The sequence below is a fragment of the Myotis brandtii genome, unplaced genomic scaffold (assembly GCF_000412655.1).
Source record: "Myotis brandtii unplaced genomic scaffold, ASM41265v1 scaffold181, whole genome shotgun sequence".
Lineage (NCBI taxonomy): Eukaryota > Metazoa > Chordata > Mammalia > Chiroptera > Vespertilionidae > Myotis > Myotis brandtii.
In genome coordinates, this window is record NW_005356712.1 from 1,604,506 (window position 1) to 1,627,107 (window position 22,602).

At 43.1% G+C, this 22,602-nt stretch overlaps 1 protein-coding gene across 4 annotated transcripts in view; it reads left to right on the forward strand.

Moving 5' to 3' along the window:
- CIT (citron rho-interacting serine/threonine kinase) overlaps positions 1–22,602 on the forward strand; it is a 165,700-nt gene that overhangs the window by 108,105 nt on the left and 34,993 nt on the right. For all 4 annotated transcript variants that reach the window (XM_014537689.1, XM_005863774.2, XM_014537690.1 and 1 more), the window contains 6 exons: positions 2,038–2,235; positions 9,389–9,442; positions 16,605–16,802; positions 17,475–17,668; positions 20,272–20,407; positions 22,116–22,220. In XM_014537689.1, the coding sequence (XP_014393175.1) occupies positions 2,038–2,235; positions 9,389–9,442; positions 16,605–16,802; positions 17,475–17,668; positions 20,272–20,407; positions 22,116–22,220 (885 nt within the window). The remainder of the gene's footprint in view (positions 1–2,037; positions 2,236–9,388; positions 9,443–16,604; positions 16,803–17,474; positions 17,669–20,271; positions 20,408–22,115; positions 22,221–22,602) is intronic.

Genomic DNA, 22,602 nt, shown 5'->3' on the forward strand with positions numbered 1-22,602 from the left:
CCCAAGGATGGTGGTAGAAATTTAGAATGCTGCTGAGAGGCTTGGAGCTGTATGCTCTCTGGGAGTTCTGGAACTTTAAATATAACAAGGCAGGTCCACCCTCCCTGCTGCCTGCTGCTATTGAGATGGGGTCAGAGGCCTCAGCCTCGGCTTGATTCACCTTGAAGGGCCTGCGCCCGCCCAGTGTGTGCAGTGTTAGCTCTTCGCTAGCAAAGTGTGTGGGGTCCTGACTGTGCAGGGCTCCTGGGTTCTCCTGTCAGTGTTCAGCATCCTGCTCACCCACCTCCGCTTGCTCCGCTGTCAGCTTCGTCTCATGGTTTTCCCAAGTGGCAGGGGAGTTTCCAGGCCTGCTAGCAGAGCGCTGGCCCTTTATTAAGGCCACCAGTAAGTAGCGGAGCTACACTTCCTGGGTTCGAACCAGCCCTGCCCTTGTTTAGCTGTGTGACATTTGTCCAGTTACTTGATCTCAATGCCAGAGTTTGCTAATCTGCAGAACGGAGGTCATAGTAGTTATGAAGATGAAAGGAGTTAAAACAGTGCCTGGCTCCTGTGAGTACATTTGCTGCTGTCATGTCGTTGTTGCACCATCGTCATCATTCTCAACCTCACTAGAGAGAGATCACAGCCTTGGCTTCAGCTGCCGCTGACTTCCCAACCGAGACCTCTCTCCGGTTTCTGAGCCATCATCCCAGCAGACATTAGACATCTCCGTTTGGCTGTCTCCCTGTTGCTCAAGTTCAATAGGCGAAGACTGAATTTCTTATCTTTCTCCTCCGACTGGCTCTTCCTCTCATGTTCCCTGTCCTGGCCAATGGTTTCCCTCGTGTAATTCACCTGCCAGAAACACAGGTTCACCTTGGGCTCACCTCTGTCCTTTGTTCCCTGCCCCACCTCGAAGCAACCACTGAGTTCTCTTGGTTCTCTGGGCTAAATCTTCCGTATGTCTTTCTTCTCTTCACCCATATGGCCTTTGGGACTCCAGTGTCATCTTTTCTGGGGAGCCTTCTCCAGTCCTCTGGAGCTGGATCTGATGTCTCCTTTGGGTCCCCACAGCTTCCTGTGTTTAACTCATCACCCTGTGTGCCTCTTGGCAGACCCATTGGAGAGGGAGCTCTCTGAGGGCAGTGAGCGTCTGTTATTTGCTTGGTCATCAATGTCCGACAGAGTCTGGTTCTCGGTTCAGCCTTGTCAGTGCTTGTTAGGTCAATAGATGCGCCACAGTCTTCCTCATCTCCATGCCTCTGGGTGCCTTGCTGTCCCTGCTTGGAATTTTCTTTCTTTTCTGAGCTGCTTGTTGGCTTCCTGTATTCTTCAGTACACAGAATCAGTTACCACCTCTGCCCTCCGCTGTGTTCCCATTACCCCCCTGCATATCCTGACCCTTGCACATGACCAAACATAAGATAATGGTTGGTTTTCATTTTTCTTCTCAAGTTGAAGGCAGATCCTGTCTTTCATCTCCATTTTCCTTTTTACACAGAGGTTACTGAGTAAAGTTTTCTTATATGAGTGAATGAAATGTTGAGTAGATAGATGGCTAGATGGGCAGATAGAAGGAAGACTATTCATAATGTGACATTATTACTGGTTACCTAATGGGAACAAATCCGAGCAAGAATATTTAAAATACACAGAATTCAGCCTGTTGTTCCATTTGTATTCTAATTACGAAGGTGTTCCTCTTACTAATATGATGTTACTTCTACCTGCTTGCTTTTAAATGCTTTTCTAGTAAGAGCACTTGTTATAATGTCCCCCGGAGGAGATTGCTGCATGGTTTTCCTTTGGAAACCTTCCCAAGCATTTGAATATTTGTAAATAAGGAATGGTTTGTATATACATCCTCTCACATTTTTTTTACTCCTGTTGATTTTCAAGACTCATAGAAGTCAGACCTGTTTAATTTAAATTTCCCCCTCAGTTGAGTGCTGAAGAATTTGATTCCATGACCAAGTTTAAGATACGCATTGAACAGCAGGTCACATCCTGGCTTCCTTTATAGTTAAGGTCAACTGAGCATTTCTCTCTGTGTCTCAGGTCAGCCTCGAGCACGAGGAGCAGAAACTGGAGCTAAAGCGCCAGCTCACAGAGCTGCAGCTCTCCCTGCAGGAGCGCGAGGCCCAGCTGACAGCCCTGCAGGCTGCCCGGGCGGCCCTGGAGAGCCAGCTCCGCCAGGCCAAGACGGAGCTAGAAGAGACGACTGCAGAAGCAGAAGAGGAGATCCAGGCGCTCACGGTAGGCCTGGGGAGCGGCCCCTGCAGCACTGAAGGCCACAGCGAGGATGAGTGTGGTGCTAAGATGTCTGCTCACTCTTAGACATTTCGAAAGAGAAAACAGCGATCTCTTGAGATGTTGAATGGGCATTAAATTGGCTTACATAGGCTTCTCCTTCATTGGAATTAGTGTTTTAGATCATTTGGTAATATCTGAGCTTTCCTTAGCATCTGGAAAAGGTCTTCCTTTATTTATCTTCCCTTTTAAAAAAAATAATCATCCTTATTTTTTTCTTTTATTTTTTTCAATTACAGTTGACATTCGATATTATATTCATTTCAGGTGTATTCATCTGAATTTCAGTTATATTTGGAATTTCAGTTTTAGCCAAAGTCTTTTTACTTGGATCTTCTACTTTGATTTTCAATAATCATTAAAAAAATAATAATCTTAACAGTACCATATTTCTATATTTGTTTTGGTTAACCTTATTTACGTTCTTTTTTTTAATTTGTAGATTCTGCTTTATGTCTTATGTATGCATCTGGTATGATCTGGTATATATTTTAAACTAGTTTCATTCTAAGAAGTTATTCTCCCTTTGTTGGGTTTGGAGAGCCCATTATCTCAACCCAGTTGGGAACATGAGCTGACAGTGCCAGGGTCCTATGGACCAGTCTGGGACATGGGGACTTCTAGGATTCTGGGGGTTACATAGTAACAGATGTAGAAGGTACTTGCGATTCCTAGATTTTTCAGGACTTAATGTTAAGTTCAGATACTGACTAAAATCTGAATTTCCATGTCTCTATGAGAACACTTATTAAACACTGTTGATGACACATGCCCCCAATATTTGTTTGGAAAAAAGTAGTCATGATATCTCTTTATACTTGGCCTTGTTTCAAAATGTACTGAAAGCAGTTTAGAAAGATACAAAACAGTGAAACAGGGTAAATAAGAAAGAAAAGGCAAAGAGTAAATAAGACTATAAAAGGGAAAAATGGAGGTAAGAATGAAATGAATAAATAAGAGTGAATGCAAAGAAGGCTTATACACTTTCTGGAGTTGGGTGGATGGGGAGGAAGACAGCCAGATAGCTCTTCTTGGCTGCTAAAGGAGACACTTAAAAATCTAACCAAAATTATATTTAATGCATTGTATGTTAATATTTTGCCCCTGTATGAATACCCAAGCTCTGAAAGGAAGAGAACTCAGTAATTTAATCCATACTTAATGAGTCCTCACTGTGTGCCTAGGGCTGTGTCTTTAGCCTTTTCTCCCTGGGGGATTGGCCTGTAATTCCTCAAATCCTTTTACATTGGAGGAGGAAGACATTTCTTTTTCTGCTCAGTTGGAACTGGGAGGGAGGGCGGTGGCCATGCATCTTCTTCCCTTTGGAAGGAGGAGGGTATAAAATAGAGCGCGTGTCACCGCTGTTTATCTGTGGGGAAATTAGTCTTTAAATCCTGCTTGCTGCTGGTTGGAATATGCTGTGTCTAATGGCTGCTGGGAGCCTAGCACAGCAGCAAGTCACGACTTAATTTAGTCAGATGAGATCATTGCCTCACTGCCTCAGAGCATCTTCTTAGAAAAACAGCTTTCCTAGGTCTAGAAACTAGGGCTCTACCAGTCTCGCAGATGAAGATGCCATGGAAAACAGGGCTTCTTAAAGTTCTGGCAGAAAACTGCCTTGGTCAGACAGCTGCTTGTAAGCCCCTCACTCAGGAACCCAGCTCCATGTCAGTTTGCTTCCATTCAGTTTTGAGGCTGTGGGTTTTCCCTCTCCCCTCCTTTTGATTACGTCTTATAAACCTGGTTATGGGCCTCATGTGGTTGTTGCCTGAATGGCTTTGTTGAATTTGGTCTGAAGAATGTATTTTCTAAGAGAAAAAGGAAATGGTCAAAAATGCTGTACTCTGATGCCCTCTCTCTCATTGTTTGAGGCCCAGGTTCAGACCCAGCGTAAGCATCAATCAAATTAAATCAGCCAGATCTAAAATGATCTCCCAGGAGGCTTGTCAGCTTCACAGCAGGCTGTTTTATCAATAAAAGGGAATAGTTAAATGGGCTATTATTGCTTATTTCAAAGAGGCCTCCATCTCCTCGCCTGGGAAGGAGTAGTTACCCCATTTGGCCTCCGCTTCAGGACCAAATTAGATGGATCGCCGCAGTTAAGTTGAAGATGGGCATTGAAGGAGCTTGGCAGGGGCCACTGGGAAGCCAGGGTGGGTCTTCTGCTTTCTTTTTCCTCACTCTCGCTTTACCCATCCTGTCAATTGCATTTGCATTGAAATTTACTGGCTGAGATTAAATCAAGGTAGAGACCAACAGGAGAGTCAAATTTAAGCAAAAATCCATACTTTTAAGATGCTGCCATGCTTATTGGTGGGAGAGAGCATTTTCTGCCTGGACTTGAAATTTAAGACTCCATGTAATCCTGTCCTGGAAGGAAGAGAATCGGAGTCTGTACACTTTAGAGCACACAGATGTGAGACGTGGTGTTGGCGTCAGTCTGAATGGTGCCGTGGGGTAGAGGTGTGGTGTGAGCCCTGCGTACACCTGCAGGGCCCACCAACATGTTTCGAGTCCCTTCCCTCACGTGCTTTTATTGATTTGGCCAAGAGTCTAAAGCCAGAGACAGTAATGAGAGGAATCCTCCCAGCATTCTGTGATTATGAGATTCCAAAGTCGTTCCCTGTGATTAGTTAAAATTGTTAGTCAATGCACGTTCTCATTTTTTCTCCCCCCCCCCCCCATAAAATATCAAACCCTGTATTTAATTAGTAAGCCGTCAGTGTGATAGCCAAGATGTGAAATTGGGGCATATAAGGTGACAGTCTTGCTTGGCGCCTGCCTTCACAGAGAAAGGGGTGGAAGCCTGAGTGTTCTAGAATCATGACCATGGATCCCAGAAGGTGGTCAGACATCTAAATACTGGTTTCCTTTCCTGAGCTCTGCGGGTATTTTCTCTCATCAAGGCTGTGTTATAATTCTCTTTTCTTTCTTCTTCTTGTAACTTTCCTTAAAATTAATGAAGACATAAGTACTCTCCAAAGAGAGTGGCTCTCTGTTCTGCAGGCTGCAGCCTGTCCATTCTACCTTATTGCCACCTAACCCCTAGCTCAGTGGTTCTCAAAGTAGGTCTGTGGATGCCTGATGGTCCCCAAGGTCAGATTATTTTCACAGTAATACTAAGATGTCATTTGGCTTTTTTTTTTTTTAAATATATTTTATTGACTTTTTACAGAGAGGAAGGAAGAGGGATAGAGAGTTAGAAACATCGATGAGAGAGTAACATCCATCAGTTGCCTCCTGCACACCCCCTTCTGGGGATGTGCCCGCAACTAAGGTACATGCCCTTGACCGGAATCGAACCTGGGACCCTTGAGTCCGCAGGCCGACGCTCTATCCACTGAGCCAAACCGGTTACGGCCATTTGGCATTTTTTATTGGGTTAACACACCAATGGTACAAAAGCAATGTTATTGTTATTTAAAAAGAAATAAAATACAAATATTTGAAAAAGATCTCAGTTTTAATTTCTTTTTTTTTAAAATATATTTTTATTGATTTTTTTACAGAGAGGAAGGGAGAGGGATAGAGAGTTAGAAACATCGATGAGAGAGAAGCATCGATCAGCTGCCTCCTGCACACCCCCACTGGGGATGTGCCTGCAACCAAGGTACATGCCCTTGATCGGAATCGAACCCGGGACTCTTCAGTCCCCAGGCCGACGCTCTATCCAGTGAGCCAAACCGGCTAGGGCAGTTTTAATTTCTAATATAAATATAGATAGAGGTAACCCACATAAACAAAAGCTCTTTGGGATCCTCAATAATTTTTAAGAATACCTATTCCCTGTAGTACCTAATGTCTAATTAACACTCAGTTATTTCATTGAGAGAATCCAAATACATTTTATCTTGTCTTATGTATTTCACTATCCTTATATATACTATTATACAACCTTTTGCTTTTTTGTATAGTTGGTTTATAACTTATTTCAAAAAAACATAAAACATGTTTCTTGACATTTTTTTAACCCAGATCAGCCCAATAATTATTAAATTTCTTATAGTATTTCTAGTAGTCACAACAGGATTGGTTCTACATTTTGGGTTTATAGTTCATAGTCAATAATAAATCAAAAGCCATAACGATGGTAATTCATTACATTATCCCCTCAAAGAGGATTGCCATTTGATGTTTCAAAATGATCCAAGGGTCTCAGTGATGGAAAATTTCAAAGAAAATGAAACAGTATTAGTGATTGACATTTCAAACTACAAGTGGGGGCAGTTAAACAAGTTTTTAATGGTGTGGGATGAGAAACTTTGCTATTAATAAGAAGGAGGAATAGGTCGTCTATCCCTAAGTCTAGGCCAGGGATCACTGTTTAGGCTTTGAAGGAATTAACTCTACCCTCAGCTTCTTGTTGCTGTCTTTGAGAGATTTCATACCAAATAGTCATTTAGAGCAGGGTTAGGCAAGCTATAACCAATGAGTCAAATTCAGTCTGCCTCCTGTTTCCTGTCAATAAAGTTTTATTGACACATAGCCATGCCCATTTTTGTACATATTGAGTATGGCTGCTCTTGTGTTATGAGGGCAGAGTTGAGTATTTTTGACAGTGACTGAATGGCCCTTGAAACCAAAAATATTTACTGGCTGGTCCTTTAAAGAAAAAATTTGCTCACTCTTGCTCTAGAGTTTATTAATCTGTGGGCCTTATTCTCCTTTTAGGAAGAGTCCTCGGTGTTCATGAAATGCACTCGGGGATTGGATGGTCTTTGGGGCCAGACTCTCTGCTTGCTCTCTTACAGATGAGACTTCAACAGCAGTGTAGATAGCTACGTTCCTACTTTGGATAAATAGTATTCGTACACATCTATTGGTTGCCTCCTGTACCTGTCAGGGATCAAGCCTGAACCTAGGTACATGCCTTGACTGGGATTTGAACCCACGACCCTCCAGTCCGAGGGCCAGTGCTCTAACCACTGAGCACTGGCCAGGGCTAATTCCTTTCCTTTCCTTTTTTTTTTTAAATTTAAGAGAAGGACTACTTTTGCCCCTGGGCTTTCCGAGCAAAGCAAACAATGCCATAATCCACTTTAGCTCTCAAATCAAAAGGCTGTAAGGATTTGACTCCTCCTTTCCCTTGGCCCCCATGTTCATGAGCAGGTCTTATTACATGTGCTTCCAAACGAGGTAGCAGTTCCATTCACTTTTCTGTCTTGGCCACCATCCTCTCTTCCTTGAATGACAGTGGTTTCCCTGCTCCTTTCTACCTTTGTCCTATTTTGATCTATTCTTCCTGTGGCGTCCACACAATGACAATCATATCATGTAAGTCTGCTTCTTAAAACACCATTGGCTTTCAATTAATTGCAATTTGAATGAAATCCAAACACTTTTCTGGGCCTTCAAGATTCTTGGCCCCTGCCTGCCTTTCTACCATCATCTTGAGCCACATTTTCCGTGTCTGTGCTTGAGCCAGGTGGTTTTCAAAAATCATTTGGCTACAGCCCACCAAAGAATACATTTTACCTTGTATTGTAATAGTGTGTTTCACTGAATTTAAGGTACCAAAAATCGGGATGCATCTTATAATCATAGCCTATATGTGATTATATAGTCATCCTATGTAATAAAAGGCTAATACGCAAATCGACCGAACGGCGGAACGACTGGTCGCTATGACGTGCACTGACCACCAGGGAGCAGACACCAAATGCAGGAGCTGCCCCCTGGTGGTCAGTGCACTCCCATGGGGAACACCGCTCAGCCAGAAGCCCTGAGCCAGTGCACTCCTGTGGGGAACGGGCCTAAGCCATCAGTTGAACATCCCCTGAGGGCTCCCAGACTGCGAGAGGGCACAGGCCGGACTGAGGGACCCCCTCACCCCCACCCCAAAGTACACGAATTTCATGCACCGGACCTCTAGTATATACATAAACATGTCATGGTTTAGTTGATAGCACTTTTTCTTTTTAAATATTACATAAAATTGTGATAGTCTTACAACTTGATAGCAATTTAAATTGGATAAATTATGCTATCTCAGACAAATTTTCTACAACAGGGCTTACTGTTGTAGAAAAAGTACCATGTAATGTTTTTTATATTCTGTCCTGTTTGTTCCATTTCATTGGATAAAACAAACCAGAAAATCCCACTTATGCTCACCATTGGGGTACAGCTTGAAGTTGAAAAAACTCTGCTTGTAGCCACTCGGGTCTTTTTTTGTTCATCAAGTGCACTAAACTTCTTGCCTCAGGGTTTTGGCACACGCTGTTCCCTTTGCCTTTTCCTGTTCTTTGCGTGGCTGGCTCCTCCTCACCCAGCAGGTTTCGGTTTAAATGTCACCTCTTCAGGGAAGCCTCTGTGACCAACCATCTAAGTGAGTTCCTTCCTAACCCCCTGGTTCCCTTTTTTCTGTTTCCTTTATAGCATTTGCCACACTTTGTAATCATGCACTTATTTATGTCCTAGCTCCCCTCACCAGAATGAAGTTGTCAGCCCTACACGCTCTCCTTATCACAGTGTCTGGCATGTAGTATGCACTCAAAAAATCCTTGTCAACTGAACGAAGCAGTTCTGCCTCTCTATTTATTTCAAGATCACTATGGGGTTTCTGAATCTCAGCAGCTTTTGATAAAAAAATAAAAAAGTTCCTACTTTGTCCTGGCTATTGTCCTGTATGTGTGTCTGTGTGTTTTTGTCTCTCTTGGGAATAGGCTTGGGGAGGGTCAAGTAGCGAGAAGAGGGAAAGGTTAAGGCCAGGGAACAAGCAAATGAAGGAGAGTAAAGACTTCATCCTTTATTAGGTTTTTTTGTCCACTCATCCCTAGGCATTGATGTGAATGTTCAAATATATTTGTAAAGGGTAGGCATGTGTGGTCTAAGTAGTTCATTGTTGTATGTCAACTGTAATTGAAAAATAAATTAAAATTTAAAAAATAGTTCATTGTTATTAACGCAGCATCATGTGTTCCTGTAACTTTTGTTTCTGATGTTGGGGATGACTTAATCCTTTGAAAAACAGATGCTGAAGCTGCTGCATCAACATTCTTGGCTTTCTAGGCAATTGCTGTTCTCTTTATTTGACCCCTAGTGTGTACAATTGTATTCCTCCCTATGGAAAATTTATAATCAACTTCTTACCTTTTAGGCACATAGAGATGAAATCCAGCGCAAATTTGATGCCCTTCGTAACAGCTGTACTGTGAGTATTAACCAAAGATGATTCAAATAGCATAACATTAAATCCAAGACGAAAAAGAGAACATCTCTTCGTGATGTCAGTGACTAATTTTTGATACAGACTCTCAGCTTGAAGCAGTTAATGCTGTCAAACCGATTTGGCGTTTCTGAGCCCCAGATAACTTCAGTTTCTCGGATGTCTGCCTGTTTTAAACATTTAAAGCCATTCTTCATGCTGGAGGGCGGATAGCTGGAGTGGTCCAAATAATTCTCACCGCACAACCACTAATAGGTTTCAGTCGCTGCCACAAAAGTCCCGAGCAGCTGCCCCTCCTTCTCCAGTGTGGAAGATTCCCAGGCTAGCTCAGGCCAGAGATTGTGCAGGGGCAGTTATGTGTGCGAAGAGTCTTCTGTAAGCTGCTGCCTCTGCAGAGGAAACATCTAGAAATTTTAACTTCCTAACAGGTAAAATCTGGCTTCCTTCCATGCAAATTTAAAATCTAGGACTCTGGAAGATGTTGTTTATATTGAGAAAAATAAACCCTATGCACAGATAAGCATCATTCATAGATTATGTAATAGGGTCGGTCAATGGAAATGCAAAGTCTATTTTTGCTGAAAAGGAAGGCCTGAAATAGGCCTCTTTCAGAAGAGAGGGATGTTATCTTACCCATGGGTCCCCTGCCTTTCCTTTGGTCCTTTCATTGCTTTATTACCTCCTAGTCAGTCCTAGGTGAGCTTGTTTCCATTTGCATTATTCGCATCTGTGAATTTCCAGAATGCGCACCCCCTCCCCGCCCCCATACGTGTTTTATTTTCTTATAATGAACTCTTTCTTTCCTCCTTACCAATAGTGGGGCATTAGATCCTGATGCTTTCCCCCTTAGTTTAGGTATAAAATGCATACAGTAAAGAATATAAAGTGTATAACAGTTTTACATGTATAGACAATCTACGTAGCCACAACATAGATTAAGATACAGAGCATTTTCAGCCCCCAGAACGCTCCCTCATATTCTCATCAGCATCCTTTTCCCCAAGGGTAACCACTATTCTGATCTCTGATATCATAGATCAATTTTGCCTATTTTTGAGCTTCATTTAAATGAAGGTCTTTTGAGTTTAGCATTTAAAAAAAAATTTTTTTTTTGTACTTAAGTTGTCTGTGTGGTTCATCCATGTTGTATCTGTCAAAAATTTGTTCTTTTTCATTATGGTGTGGTGTATCCAGTATATGACTAGAACTGAAGTGAGTTTACCCATTCTCCTGCGGGTGGATATTTGTGTTGTTTTTGCTGTGGGTAAAGCTGTTAGAGAACATTCTTGTCCACGTCCTTTGGTGGCTATAAGCACTTATTTCTGATGAGCATATACCCAAGAGCGGAATAGCTAGGTCTCGCGACGTGCCTTTAGTTTGACTCTAGTAGGCACCTGGCAGACGGCTCTTGGTTATTTTCTGGTGCCGATGGCTGGACCAGGGTGGGCCCACCTTAGAAATGTCTGTTGATTTCCTCCATTCTCCCTCCCTTCGTCAAAGAATAGACGCATTCTGGGCCTGTCCTCTTTTTTAGTTTCTTTTTGTCTTGGTTTCTTATTTTACACGAGTTATTTGCTTACATTACGTACATGCTCAAATGATCACCGAATAAAATATAGATCTTTTATGGCTGTGGTATTTTTAGATTACTATATTTTCCTAAAATAAAACTTGGATGTATTTTCAGTGTGTACATCAGTGATCCTTCATCTGCAGGTTTCCTTTCTTCATTTTTAGTCTTTTGGCATAAAGATTAAAATAAAATTTTTAATACTTTTATTGAGGTGTAACTGGCATACAATCCCCTGATGAATTTTGAAGTGTGTGTGCACCTATGAAACCAGCACAACACTCAGAATCATGGACATATCCATCATCCTCAGACGTTCCCTTGTGCTCCTTTGTCATCCACTCTCCCCCACATTTTTAAAATTGGAAATTCAGTTTTTAATAGAATATGGCGATATGTAGAATGAATTTGGTTACTTTCTTAACTTATGTAACTTTCAGACTCTCTTTATTCCTCAGATGTGCTTTTTTTCTGCAACACTGACCTGTAATCCTTCCTTTCCTTACCCCCGGCATTCCGTGGAGAAGCTCTGGGGGCCTCGCAGGTGGATGGATGGGTCCCACCCACAGCAGTGGCCGCTGAGGGTCCACGCTGGCTCTCTGATGTTAGGCAGACCAGGCTCCAGTTCTGAATTGGCCTCTTGGGAGCCTATGTGGTGTTATCTCCCAAGTCTCTATTTCTTTGCCTATAAAATGGAGCTAACACTCTCCTTGATTCCAATGCATCATGGATTGTAAGACATAATTTATTTAATAACTGCTCTTTGGAGCCTGGGCAAGAGAAGAAAGGTAGCTGCTTAGTTCCAGTATATATCCAAATTACAGAAACCGTAATACTTAGGGAACACTGAGTCATAGAATCAGAAATTTGGTAACAGTACCTACCCATGGGGTTCCTACAAGAATTAATGAGATGATGCATCCAAGTGTTTGCATAGGGCCTGGTCTTTAGAAAGTGCTAAAACTGTTGGTTACTATCATTATTTTATTACTAGAGGCCCAGTGCATGAGTTCATGCACCAGTGGGGTCCCTCAGCCTGCGGGATCAGGCCAAAACTGGCCCTCTGACATCCCCCAAGGGGTCCCAGATTGCAAGAGGGCACAGGCCAAGCCGTGGGACCCCACCCGTGCATGTTCGGGGCTGGGGAGGGATGCGGGAGGTTGGCCAGCCGGGGAGGGAAGGCTCCAGGGCGTGTCCAGCCTGTCTCGCTCAGTCCCGAGCTCAGTCCCGAGCGGCTGGACCCCAGCAGCAAGCTAACCTACCAGTCGGAGCGTCTGCCCCCTGGTGGCCAGTGCACATCATAGTGATCTGTAGAGCAGCCTTAGCATATCATTAGCATATTACGCTTTGATTGGTTGAATGGACGACCAGACACTTAGCATATTAGGCTTTTTTTTTTTAAAATACATTTTATTGATTTTTTTTTACAGAGAGGAAGGGAGAGATAGAGAGTTAGAAACATCGATGAGAGAGAAACATCAATCAGCTGCCTCCTGCACATCTCCTACTGGGGATGTGCCCGCAACCCAGATACATGCCCTTGACCGGAATCGAACCTGGGACCTTTCAGTCCGCAGGCCGACACTCTATCCACTGAGCCAAACCGGTTTCAGCAGGCTTTTATTATATAGGATATTGGACCTCTGACATAAAAGTGAATCCTTTGTTTAGAAAAGGGTTCTGCTCCTTAGAAAAGTTTGAAAGGCACCCCTTATGGAACAATATTTGACAACAATAGTCCATCTCAATTATACTTTTGCCAAGTTCAAAGGTTGCTTTCAAGGCACCTCAGTAAATGTTCCTTTCTCGTTGGTGTGGTTTGAGATCGTCCACTAGAAGTGTCTTTATTACTGTTGGGAATTCCTAAATCAATTGATAGAAGCTCCCAGTTAGCAGCTTTTAAAAAGCCCATGAAAAGTAAGATTTTCAAGCTCTGACCGCTTCTATATTTCAAAGAGATTTCAAAAAAGGATTTGATTCAAAATATAGATCTTTGAATCCTACCTAAGTCTGTTTTGGAGGGGAGTTGGTGGGCAAACATATGACACAGTTTTAATTATGAATCAATCTGTCAGCTATAAGATTAAAAATAAATAATATGCAAATAGCTGCCTTCAAGAGAAAACCATGCATTAAAATAGGACTTCAGGCCTGTGTCTCTGTAGCCTGGTGCTCACTACCTGGCGGGTGTCTTCACCTCTCACCTGCTACGGACATTTACTGGGTAACGTTCCCCGGGGGCTCCTCGCTAGGTGGGAGATGTTATCATCTGTTCCTCAGAACCACGGGTTTTGCATGAAAGCCTTGAAAAGCAACAGATAACCCCAAATAGAGATTTTTATTTTTTTTCCAAACAGCATTTTTTATATCCTGTTTTCTCTTAGAGCTGCACCAAGATATCTTATCTGCAAGAACAGTACACAAGAAAGCTCTGGTGGCCCCTGTCTCCCTCGTCTTTTTTGCCATTAAGATGGAATCAGGCTTTCAGTTTATCTTTTTTACCCTCTGTCTTTGGCGATGAAAGATTAACCGACTCTAATATAGTAAAAAGATCATTTGCCCTTGGTGTGGAGAGAATAACCAAAGGCCACAAAGTAGACCCAGTAATTCTCCTTGTGCATTACCTGGTTCAAAATCACCTATTATTATAAAAGTCTATTATTATATATATATTTTAAAACCATGGAGACCATTAATTTACTGCTTTGTCTCAAGTCAGTTCAATATCTGCAAACTCAAGTGTGTGTGTGTGTGTGTGTGTGTGTGTGTGTAACACTTAATACCACATCTCCAGCAACTGGAAACAGAGGCACAAGCTACACATGTTCTGGCTTGGGTAGAAAGAATATGTAAAAAGTCTGAACGAGTTAAAATGTTTTAATGAGTGTTTGGGTGCTTCACACAAACACAACCTCCTTCCCTTAGCCATCGGCAGCATAGAGACAGTGACAGGCTCTAGAACAGGGGTGGGCAAACTTTTTGACTCGAGGGCCACAATGGGTTCTTAAACTGGACCGGAGGGCCGGAACAAAAGCATGGATGGAGTGTTTGTGTGAACTAATATAAATTCAAAGTAAACATCATTACATAAAAGGGTACGGTCTTTTTTTTTTTTAGTTTTATTCATTTCAAACTGGCCGGATCCGGCCTGCAGGCCGTAGTTTGCCCACGGCTGCTCTAGAACCAGCATCACAAACTGTGTAAGTAGGAATCGGAGACATGGCCCCTCCCCCCAAAACAAACAAACAAAACAACAGAGGACAACAGGGAACTAGAAGCACCCTTCCTCCAGGGCCCATTTCGGTTGAAGTGAGAGTAACGATCTTGGCACGTCATTGACATCTTTCCAGTGTTTCTTCTGAAACAACTTGTAATTTAATTTTGGGAGAAAGAGAAGAGGTGGCAGAAATGGATTCATAACAGACTGCATTTTCTTTTCATAAATTTCAAAAGGAAGTGGGTATCCAAAGGCTTAAATATGTCTTCAGATGGCAAGGAAACTGTTTTGGCAGCATGTATATTCTTACATGAGCAAATTTTCTGTAGTCCCTGCTCCCCAAGAGGCACCATTGTAATCTTTATAATGAAGCATCATCTTGGTCATTAATTTTTAATCCCTTGTATTTTTTAAAATATATTTTTATCAGAGAAGAAGGGAGAGGGAGAGAGAGATAGAAACATCAGTGATGAGATCATTGATCGGCTGCCTCCTGTATGCCCCCTACTGGGGACCAAGCCTGCAACCCTGGCATGTGCCCTTGACCAGAATTGAACCTGGGACCTTTCAGTCCGCAGGCCGACGCTGTATTCACTGAGCCAAACCAGCTAGGGCTATCCTTTGTATTTTTACATGGGACATTAAAGTGGAATAGTAGGCAAGAAAATTCAAAACATTAAAACAATAGAAGCAGAAGGGTAGTGAAGATACTATTTATCTCCAGGTCACAGATGGAGAAACCAACCCAGTAAAGTCCACCGTTGCTTATCTCTGGTTCCTGAGTTCATTGTACTGCATAGCTTCCGGGCCAGTTTGCCTCAATTCTGTTTTCCTTTGGGAAAGTGGCGGAAGGAAGCATCATAGAGTTAAGTGGGGACATTTGCAGTCTGTTATGAAAACGATCTTAAGGAGTGGGGCTTGCTACCTACCGGAAAGAGACCAGTTGAACTATTAAGCATTGTTTATTCATTTATCTATGGTTTGAGGAGCTTTAGCCATGGCACAGAGAGGGTGATGTAGGGATCCCTATGAGGCATAGCTGCCTGCTGGGAATGGCATGCGTGCATTGTTTTCCTATCCCCACCCCCCATGAAGAAGGAGTCTCAGCTAAGAACCTGACCAGATAACCTTTATTCCCCTTTTGTAGCTGTCAGTGTACTTCAAACCAGTACGTTAGGAATTTGACTTCTGATATTAAAATTAAAATTCCTAGACCACTTACTGCATTAAAAATCCATCAGCTCGGTTAACAAAATGAAAAGCTGTGCTTTCTGAGCCGCATTGAACAAATGTACTTACTTGATGCTCTTTATTTCCATGTGCCCGGGAAGATATTTTTTAAACGCTAATCAGAGGTGGTTAAAATAGGGAATTAGTCATGGAAACAGTGTTAACATTTCATAAAGTAACTCTACTCTTGGTTTGAAAATTGGAAACAATTAATAAGCATAGGCTTAAAGGCATTTCCTTTTAATTTACATCTTTTTGTTACATAAAATTTAATTTGCTGCCTGTGCACCTCATTCCAACTATTAGAAAATTGGCCTTAAAGTTCTCAAGTATTGTGTGTTAAAGCGGTCTGCAAGTGCTGATACTGAGCTCAGCAAAGAACAGGAAAGCTAAAAGCAGTGGTGAAGTCATTCTGCCATTGAGCGGGGAAATAATTTAGCCAAACCCGATTAAATCTCTTTCACAAAATGACAATTTCATATACACGTCTTCCCATTTTTCCGATAGTGAACTGTATAATGAAAACCATTAAAGTGACGCCATGGTACAATATTGTGTTTTCAGGATTACTCTGAACTTCCCTGAAGATATTTTTTCCTTTGTTGCATGTAATTAAATATATTGCCTGAGATATTATTAAAATAACTCTTAGTGTCCTTCACTCGGTCTTTCTCAATAAGAACTTTATTTTGCTTTCTAAGACTATCTCCAGGTAAAACTATAGTTTCTATCGAAGATGTCGTGGCATTTTAGCTTAATTAGCTGACTGTGAGACCGGTCTTCATTTCTCTTTCCTCAATTTGCATTTTCCACATTATATTTTTGTCCATGAACTTTATCTCATTTAATGGGGCCCCTTCTGTATGGCCTTCACGTTTGGTGGATTAGCTTTTGCCATGTTTTCCAGGTGAACCCTGAGATAGACCTTCCTCTTTCTAGCACAGCGAGTGTCTTAGTGCCCAGTGGGCGGGCGCAGGAGCTTGGGACCCACTCTGGGCATTGGAGAGGCAAACTCAGGAGCCGCTCATTGATCGCTAGTGTCCCCAGCTTCAGGAACCCACGGCTCTAGAAGCAGTTTCTCATTTAAAATCTACTTGTATGGTGTGTAACCAATTGCTTTTATCTTTTAGGTAATCACAGACCTGGAGGAGCAGCTAAACCAGCTAACGGAGGACAACGCTGAGCTCAACAACCAAAACTTCTACTTGTCCAAACAACTCGATGAGGCTTCCGGCGCCAACGATGAGATAGTTCAGCTGCGAAGTGAGGTGGACCATCTCCGCCGCGAGATCTCGGAGAGAGAGATGCAACTCACCAGCCAGAAGCAGGTAAGGACAACAACAGTGTCAGCGATCCCTGGTCCCCTTCAGATCAGCGTGCGTGCCTGGTGCATCTCCCCCAGGCTTCCGGGCTGAGCCTGGCCAGGAGATGGGCTCTTACTATAATCATGTCTGTGTTTTGAAGGCTGGAGGGTTTTAACAATGGTTTCTAAAAGTGTGTAGCTCTTCTTCGGTTTGATTTTTTAAAATTAAAAATAGCCCTGGCCAGGTAGTTCAATTGGTTAGAGCATCATCCTGAGGTTACGGGTTCGATCCCTGGTCAGGGCACATACAGGAATCAACCAATGAATGCATATATAAGTGGAACAACAAATCTATGCCTCTCTCTCTCTCTCTCTCTCTCTCTCTCTTTTCCCTTCCCTCTCCCTTTCTCTCACTCTAAAATCAATCAATAGAAAAAAGAGATAAAAAAAAAAAAATAAAACACACTGCTCCAGGAGGCTAATGTGAGCCTTTGCAGTCTCCTCCCCTGGCCTTGCTTTGGTTTCTGCCTAGAAGAGGTGGCAGAAATACCCCTTCATCGATTCTTGTCCAGTCCCCTCGATCGGTAGAAGAAAAAGATAGACTGTATTTCAGGCTGTAGTGAGAAATGTGTGCTTTTCTGAAACTGATCTGACAAAACTAACATCCAGGAAACCCTCACTTGATACTGATTTGCAGACGATGGAGGCTCTGAAGACCACCTGCACGATGCTGGAAGAACAGGTCATGGACCTGGAGGCCCTGAACGATGAGCTGCTGGAAAAGGAGCGGCAGTGGGAGGCGTGGAGGAGCGTCCTCGGTGATGAGAAGTCCCAGTTTGAGTGCCGGGTCCGAGAGTTGCAGAGGATGCTGGACACTGAGAAGCAGAGCAGGTGAGACTCTCTGTTTGTAGAAAGCCGGTGACAGGTGATCACAGCAGCATCACCCGAGAGTGGTGAACAGGGTGACCAGTCGTCCCAGCTTTCCCAGGACTGAGGAGTTTCTGGGACAAAAGACTTTCAGCACTGAAACTGTGAGGCTCTTGGGCAGACCAGGATGGGCTGGTCACCCTAGTTGTAACAGTGGTCAGTGTCACTTGGATTCTGTGGCCTCAGTTGGTGTCCGTATACCCCGAGGAGAGACCCGGAAGGCAGAGCAGGACACATGTCTCAGTGCTTTCTTTGCAGAAACTCTTTCCTCCGGTTTCCTACCATGGTGGCCTTGTAGCAAGACCATCACCATTTAAAATATATACTTATTGATTTGAGAGAGAGAAACATCCATTGATAAGAGAGAATGATTGAGCCCACAACCCAGGCATGTGCCCTGGACCGGAATCGAAACAGGACCTCCTGGTTCATAGGTCGATGCTCAACCACTGAGCCAGGCCAGCCATCACCATTTTAATCCTGGTTGTGAGTGATGCTGGTCTCCCTCTGCCCGGGGGTTTCTCAGCCTTGGCCCTATTCTCAGTGTGGCCTGATAACCCTTTGTCATGGGAGCTGCCGTGTGCATTCTGCTGTGAGCATCCTCCCTTGTCTGTGCCCACTTGATGCCCCTCCTCAAGTTGTGACAACCAAACACGTCTCCAGACATTGTCCAGTGACCCCTGAGGCTGCAAAATCACCCCCAGTTGAGAACAACTGCTCTACAAGAATAGTTTAACTTTCTTTTTCTTTCTTCAGAGGAAAAAAATAGTAAGTCCAGGCAGTCTTCTTCCTCTGCTTTCTCACCTTTGTCTCTCCCCCCCGGCCCCCCGGCCCATCACCCTGGCACAGAATCCCCTGCCAGGCCATGCAGTGCAGGCTGTATACTGCATAGCTCTAGGCGTGCCGTTCACATCGAAGACATCACCATCACCGGTTGGCAGATTTATTAGGACAGTCTCACCACTCACGGCAGGAAAGTATTTTGCTCTAACAAAATTGCTATATTACAGCAGTTTGCCAACAGATGGAAATAAATGGTCTTGAAATAGGTGTCTTTTTCCAGTGCGCACCAAGGTACCAAATGGGCTAGAGCTAGTCCCACGACTTCCTGTCTGCACAGCTGAGTCGTATTTATCCTTCATAACCTCCCTAATATCACCTTCTTCCGACACTACCTTCCTGTGATACTTCTTAAGCAAGACAACTATACACAGAAACATCTGTCATTCAGTCGGACTCATTTTGGTATTTTTTATGTTTACTTGACCATAGGAGACTCAACTAAATGTGTTGATGTTACATACAGTCTATGCTAAGTTAGTTAAACTAGAAAAGGTTAGAGGCTAACGATTAAATTTCAAGAGAAATATTCCCTTTCTGCACATCCTCCCACTCAGGGTATTTGCTGATTGTGAGGGGCTGCTGGTTTGCTTCCCTCCAAACTCTTGGGCCCCCGAATCCTCAGGGTATGTTCTGGTTGCATTCACACAGACCCCTCCCCCTGCCCTCAAGTCCAGCTCCTACCCTAGCTGTTTCTAGAGTTCTTCAGAAACAATTTTGGAGGTTGGAGGCTGGCTTCAGCATTAGGAAATACACAGCCACACATGGAAGGTATAATTATGGGCTGTGTTTAGGTAGATATTTCATCTATATTTTCAGGGGGCAATTATAACCCCCTCCCCCCCAATTTGGTGTTATGTGGGATACTGAGATGAGAAAAGTCTAATTCTTAATTTTTGTCTTCAAGAGGCTAAGAGTCTAATGGAGGAGATAACCTATACATTCAGATATTTATCACCTAAAATAGTGGGGTGCGCCAGGAAAGAAATACATTTGTGCTTTGGATACAGAGCAAGGAGAGGTTACTTCTGCTCTCAGAAGTTGGGGGAGATTTTCTGGAGGACACGGCCTTGAGTTTATCCTTGAAGGCTGAGGCAGGTTGGGTTCATGGAGCAGGGGAGGGGAGCATTGCCCGTGGAGGAGCTTGCTATACGCCCAGATGTGGAAGAGGCAAAACCTAAGACCTGCATGGGAAGGGAAATGACTTTTCCAGTTTGTTTCTAGTTTTTCTTTTCTCTAAACTTATTTACAGATACATTCACCAGATTCAAGTTTCAGTTTCCGATGAGCACACAAAACACTCAGCATCTTGCATATACGTTAAGGAGAGGAAATGTTTGCTCAAATGGGGTCTCCCATGATCCTCTGCACCCGGTAGTCCTTCAGCGGGACCTCGATCCATTTCTGCTCCCACTGGAGGGTGTGGCAGTGTTGACGCATCCCATCAGCCCAGTTGCATTGGGAAGCGTGCCCTTTCCTGTTCAGCCTTTCCAAGCGGCTCCTCACAGGAACTTTACTTTTTAAGAGTATTTTTACCCAAGGCCTAAAGTGGGTCAAACCTTCGCTCTGTAGTAAGTCAGGAAGCAAGGCATAGTTTGGATCAGGGTAGGGCGTCTGTCCAGCCTGCAGCCTGTTGGGTTGCTTGTCAGGACTAAAGATGGGCTAGCCTCCTTTCTCCAGACCGAAGACGACAGCGCTTCTGAGAGTGGCCTGTGTTTCTCCGGCAGAGCAAGAGCCGACCAGCGGATCACTGAGTCGCGCCAGGTGGTCGAGCTGGCCGTGAAGGAGCACAAGGCCGAGATTCTCGCTCTGCAGCAGGCTCTCAAAGAGCAGAAGCTGAAAGCCGAGAGCCTCTCCGACAAGGTCGGTGTCCATCCCGTCTGCCTTTTAGGAAAACGTCCTCATTTCCTTCTTTTAGATGGTATGGTTAACAAAAGTTCAAATGCAACCCATGGTCAGCATATTTCATGAACAGGCATTTACTCATTCCAGTAAGTCCCACAGGTAGGTGTCACCAGGGGACATCCGTGGTTGGCAGTTTTGTGGATGAGTGTGGTAGGTACTGGGGCATCACAGTCCGTCAGTGATTTCTTAGCATCTCCCTCTCTGGGCCCCTGAGGTCCAACTTTTGGTTTTGGACGTACAACTGTCGTTTTCTGGCACTTGATTTCTAGAAGGCTTTATGGACTTAATGTTATATTTACAAAGTGGTAGACCAGTGTTTTGGAGATTTTTATCTAAGATCCTTGAAAGAGATTTAGAATAGGTGCTTCAGTGTTACAGATAACAAAAGTGAAGATCAGAGAAATTTCATATATACCTCACAGATACACTTTCATACCCATGTACAGTCATCTGAGTTTTGTATTTTGTATAACTCTTGGTTATTTCATGATTACAAAAGGAATTATTTGGGGTCATTATGGAAGATATAAAAACCACAGAAAATAAAGGAAAAAGTGACTGATCATTCATCACCACTATCATATTGATAAAGCTATTTGTAGTCTTTTCTTTGTGTGACATGTTGACGTATGCGCACAAACATTTACAAATTTAGGTTCTTACTATAGAAATAGTTTGCAGCTTTTTAAAAACATCATATAGCTAGGAACTTTCCTTGAGTTATAGAATATTTTTTGAACATGTAGTTCTAAAAACATAAATTACATGGAGGTACCTATTGTAATCTTTCCACTCGTGTTGGAAATTTGAGCTTCTTCCAATTTTTTTTTGTTATTTTAAATAACAGTGATAAACTTAGATCTTTATGGACATCATGATTATTTTCTTACTAGAATTTTATAGAAATACAATGATTAGATTCAATGCTAGAGCTTGCCTCTCAGGAATATTCCCGAGTTCCTTGATACTGGCTTTACTTTTTTTTTTTTTTTTAACTATGATGAAAATAAATATGGTATTTAGAGATAAGTGAACTCTTTTGTGTTTAATTTGAAGAAATTTTTTTCTATTTGACTATTCTTAAAATATTCTATAGCAAAGTCCTACCCAGCCTTTAAGACACCAGGCATCCTGAGACCATCTTTTCTCGATGACCACTGATGCAATATGAATTTATCTTCTCCGTACCTCTTATCAAAATTAACATCTTACCAAGCAGCCTCATTCTTTGTGTGCGTGTCTAGTTACGGCCACTCCCTGCCTTTGTGATTTGATGTGATGTCCTTGAGAGAGCGTGTCCGTCCTTTTACCCCCAAAGCCCCTGTTATTATCTTGGGCAAGAAGTAGGTGTTCAGCATATGACTATTGTTTCATTCAGCCACAGCATGTCAGATAAATAAATTCTTCAGTGGCCGTTCTCTTAGAACTTGTCATGGCTGTATATAAGACCCATCCCTTACAGATCACTCCTATCCTTACAGAAATGGCCTCCGTAAGGCTTATCTCCACCGTGGACTTGTGTGGTAAACTTCTAAAACATAGTGTTTATGTTCTGACCTTCAGAACTTGGTTATTCTTTACATGTGAAAGTTTGTGGCTATTTGCAAAAGTCATTAGCATCCAACATTCCTAAATGTGGTATCATGGCCACTTCCCCAATGTCCAGCTCAGTGACCTGGAGAAGAAACACGCCATGCTTGAAATGAACGCCCGGAGTTTGCAGCAGAAACTGGAGACCGAGCGTGAGCTCAAGCAGAGGCTCCTGGAGGAGGTGAGTGGGAACTCCTGGCACATGGGCCAGGCGGGGTTTCGAAAGTGAACAGTTGTTGCGTTTCGGTGGCCAGGGCCAAATTAGACTTTCAGATTTTGCAATTGGAATTTTAGAGGAAGAGTAAAGTTAAAAGAAGTGTCATGAAGGCCAGAGGGCCTCTGACATTTGCGCCCTCCCACACGGTGCTTAACAGAGTGTGGAGCCCATGGTGGGTGTGTGCCCAGTGGCAGTTTATTAAGTATGTGGGTGAATGAAAATTGTGTTAAATTGTTCTTAATATCCAAAGTCTATTAAGTTTTCAGGCTGGTAGAACATCCATGCAAATCCGCGGTGTGCACGGGGCAGAGACTTGATTGTGGTGAGCACCAAGTTTCATAAAGAC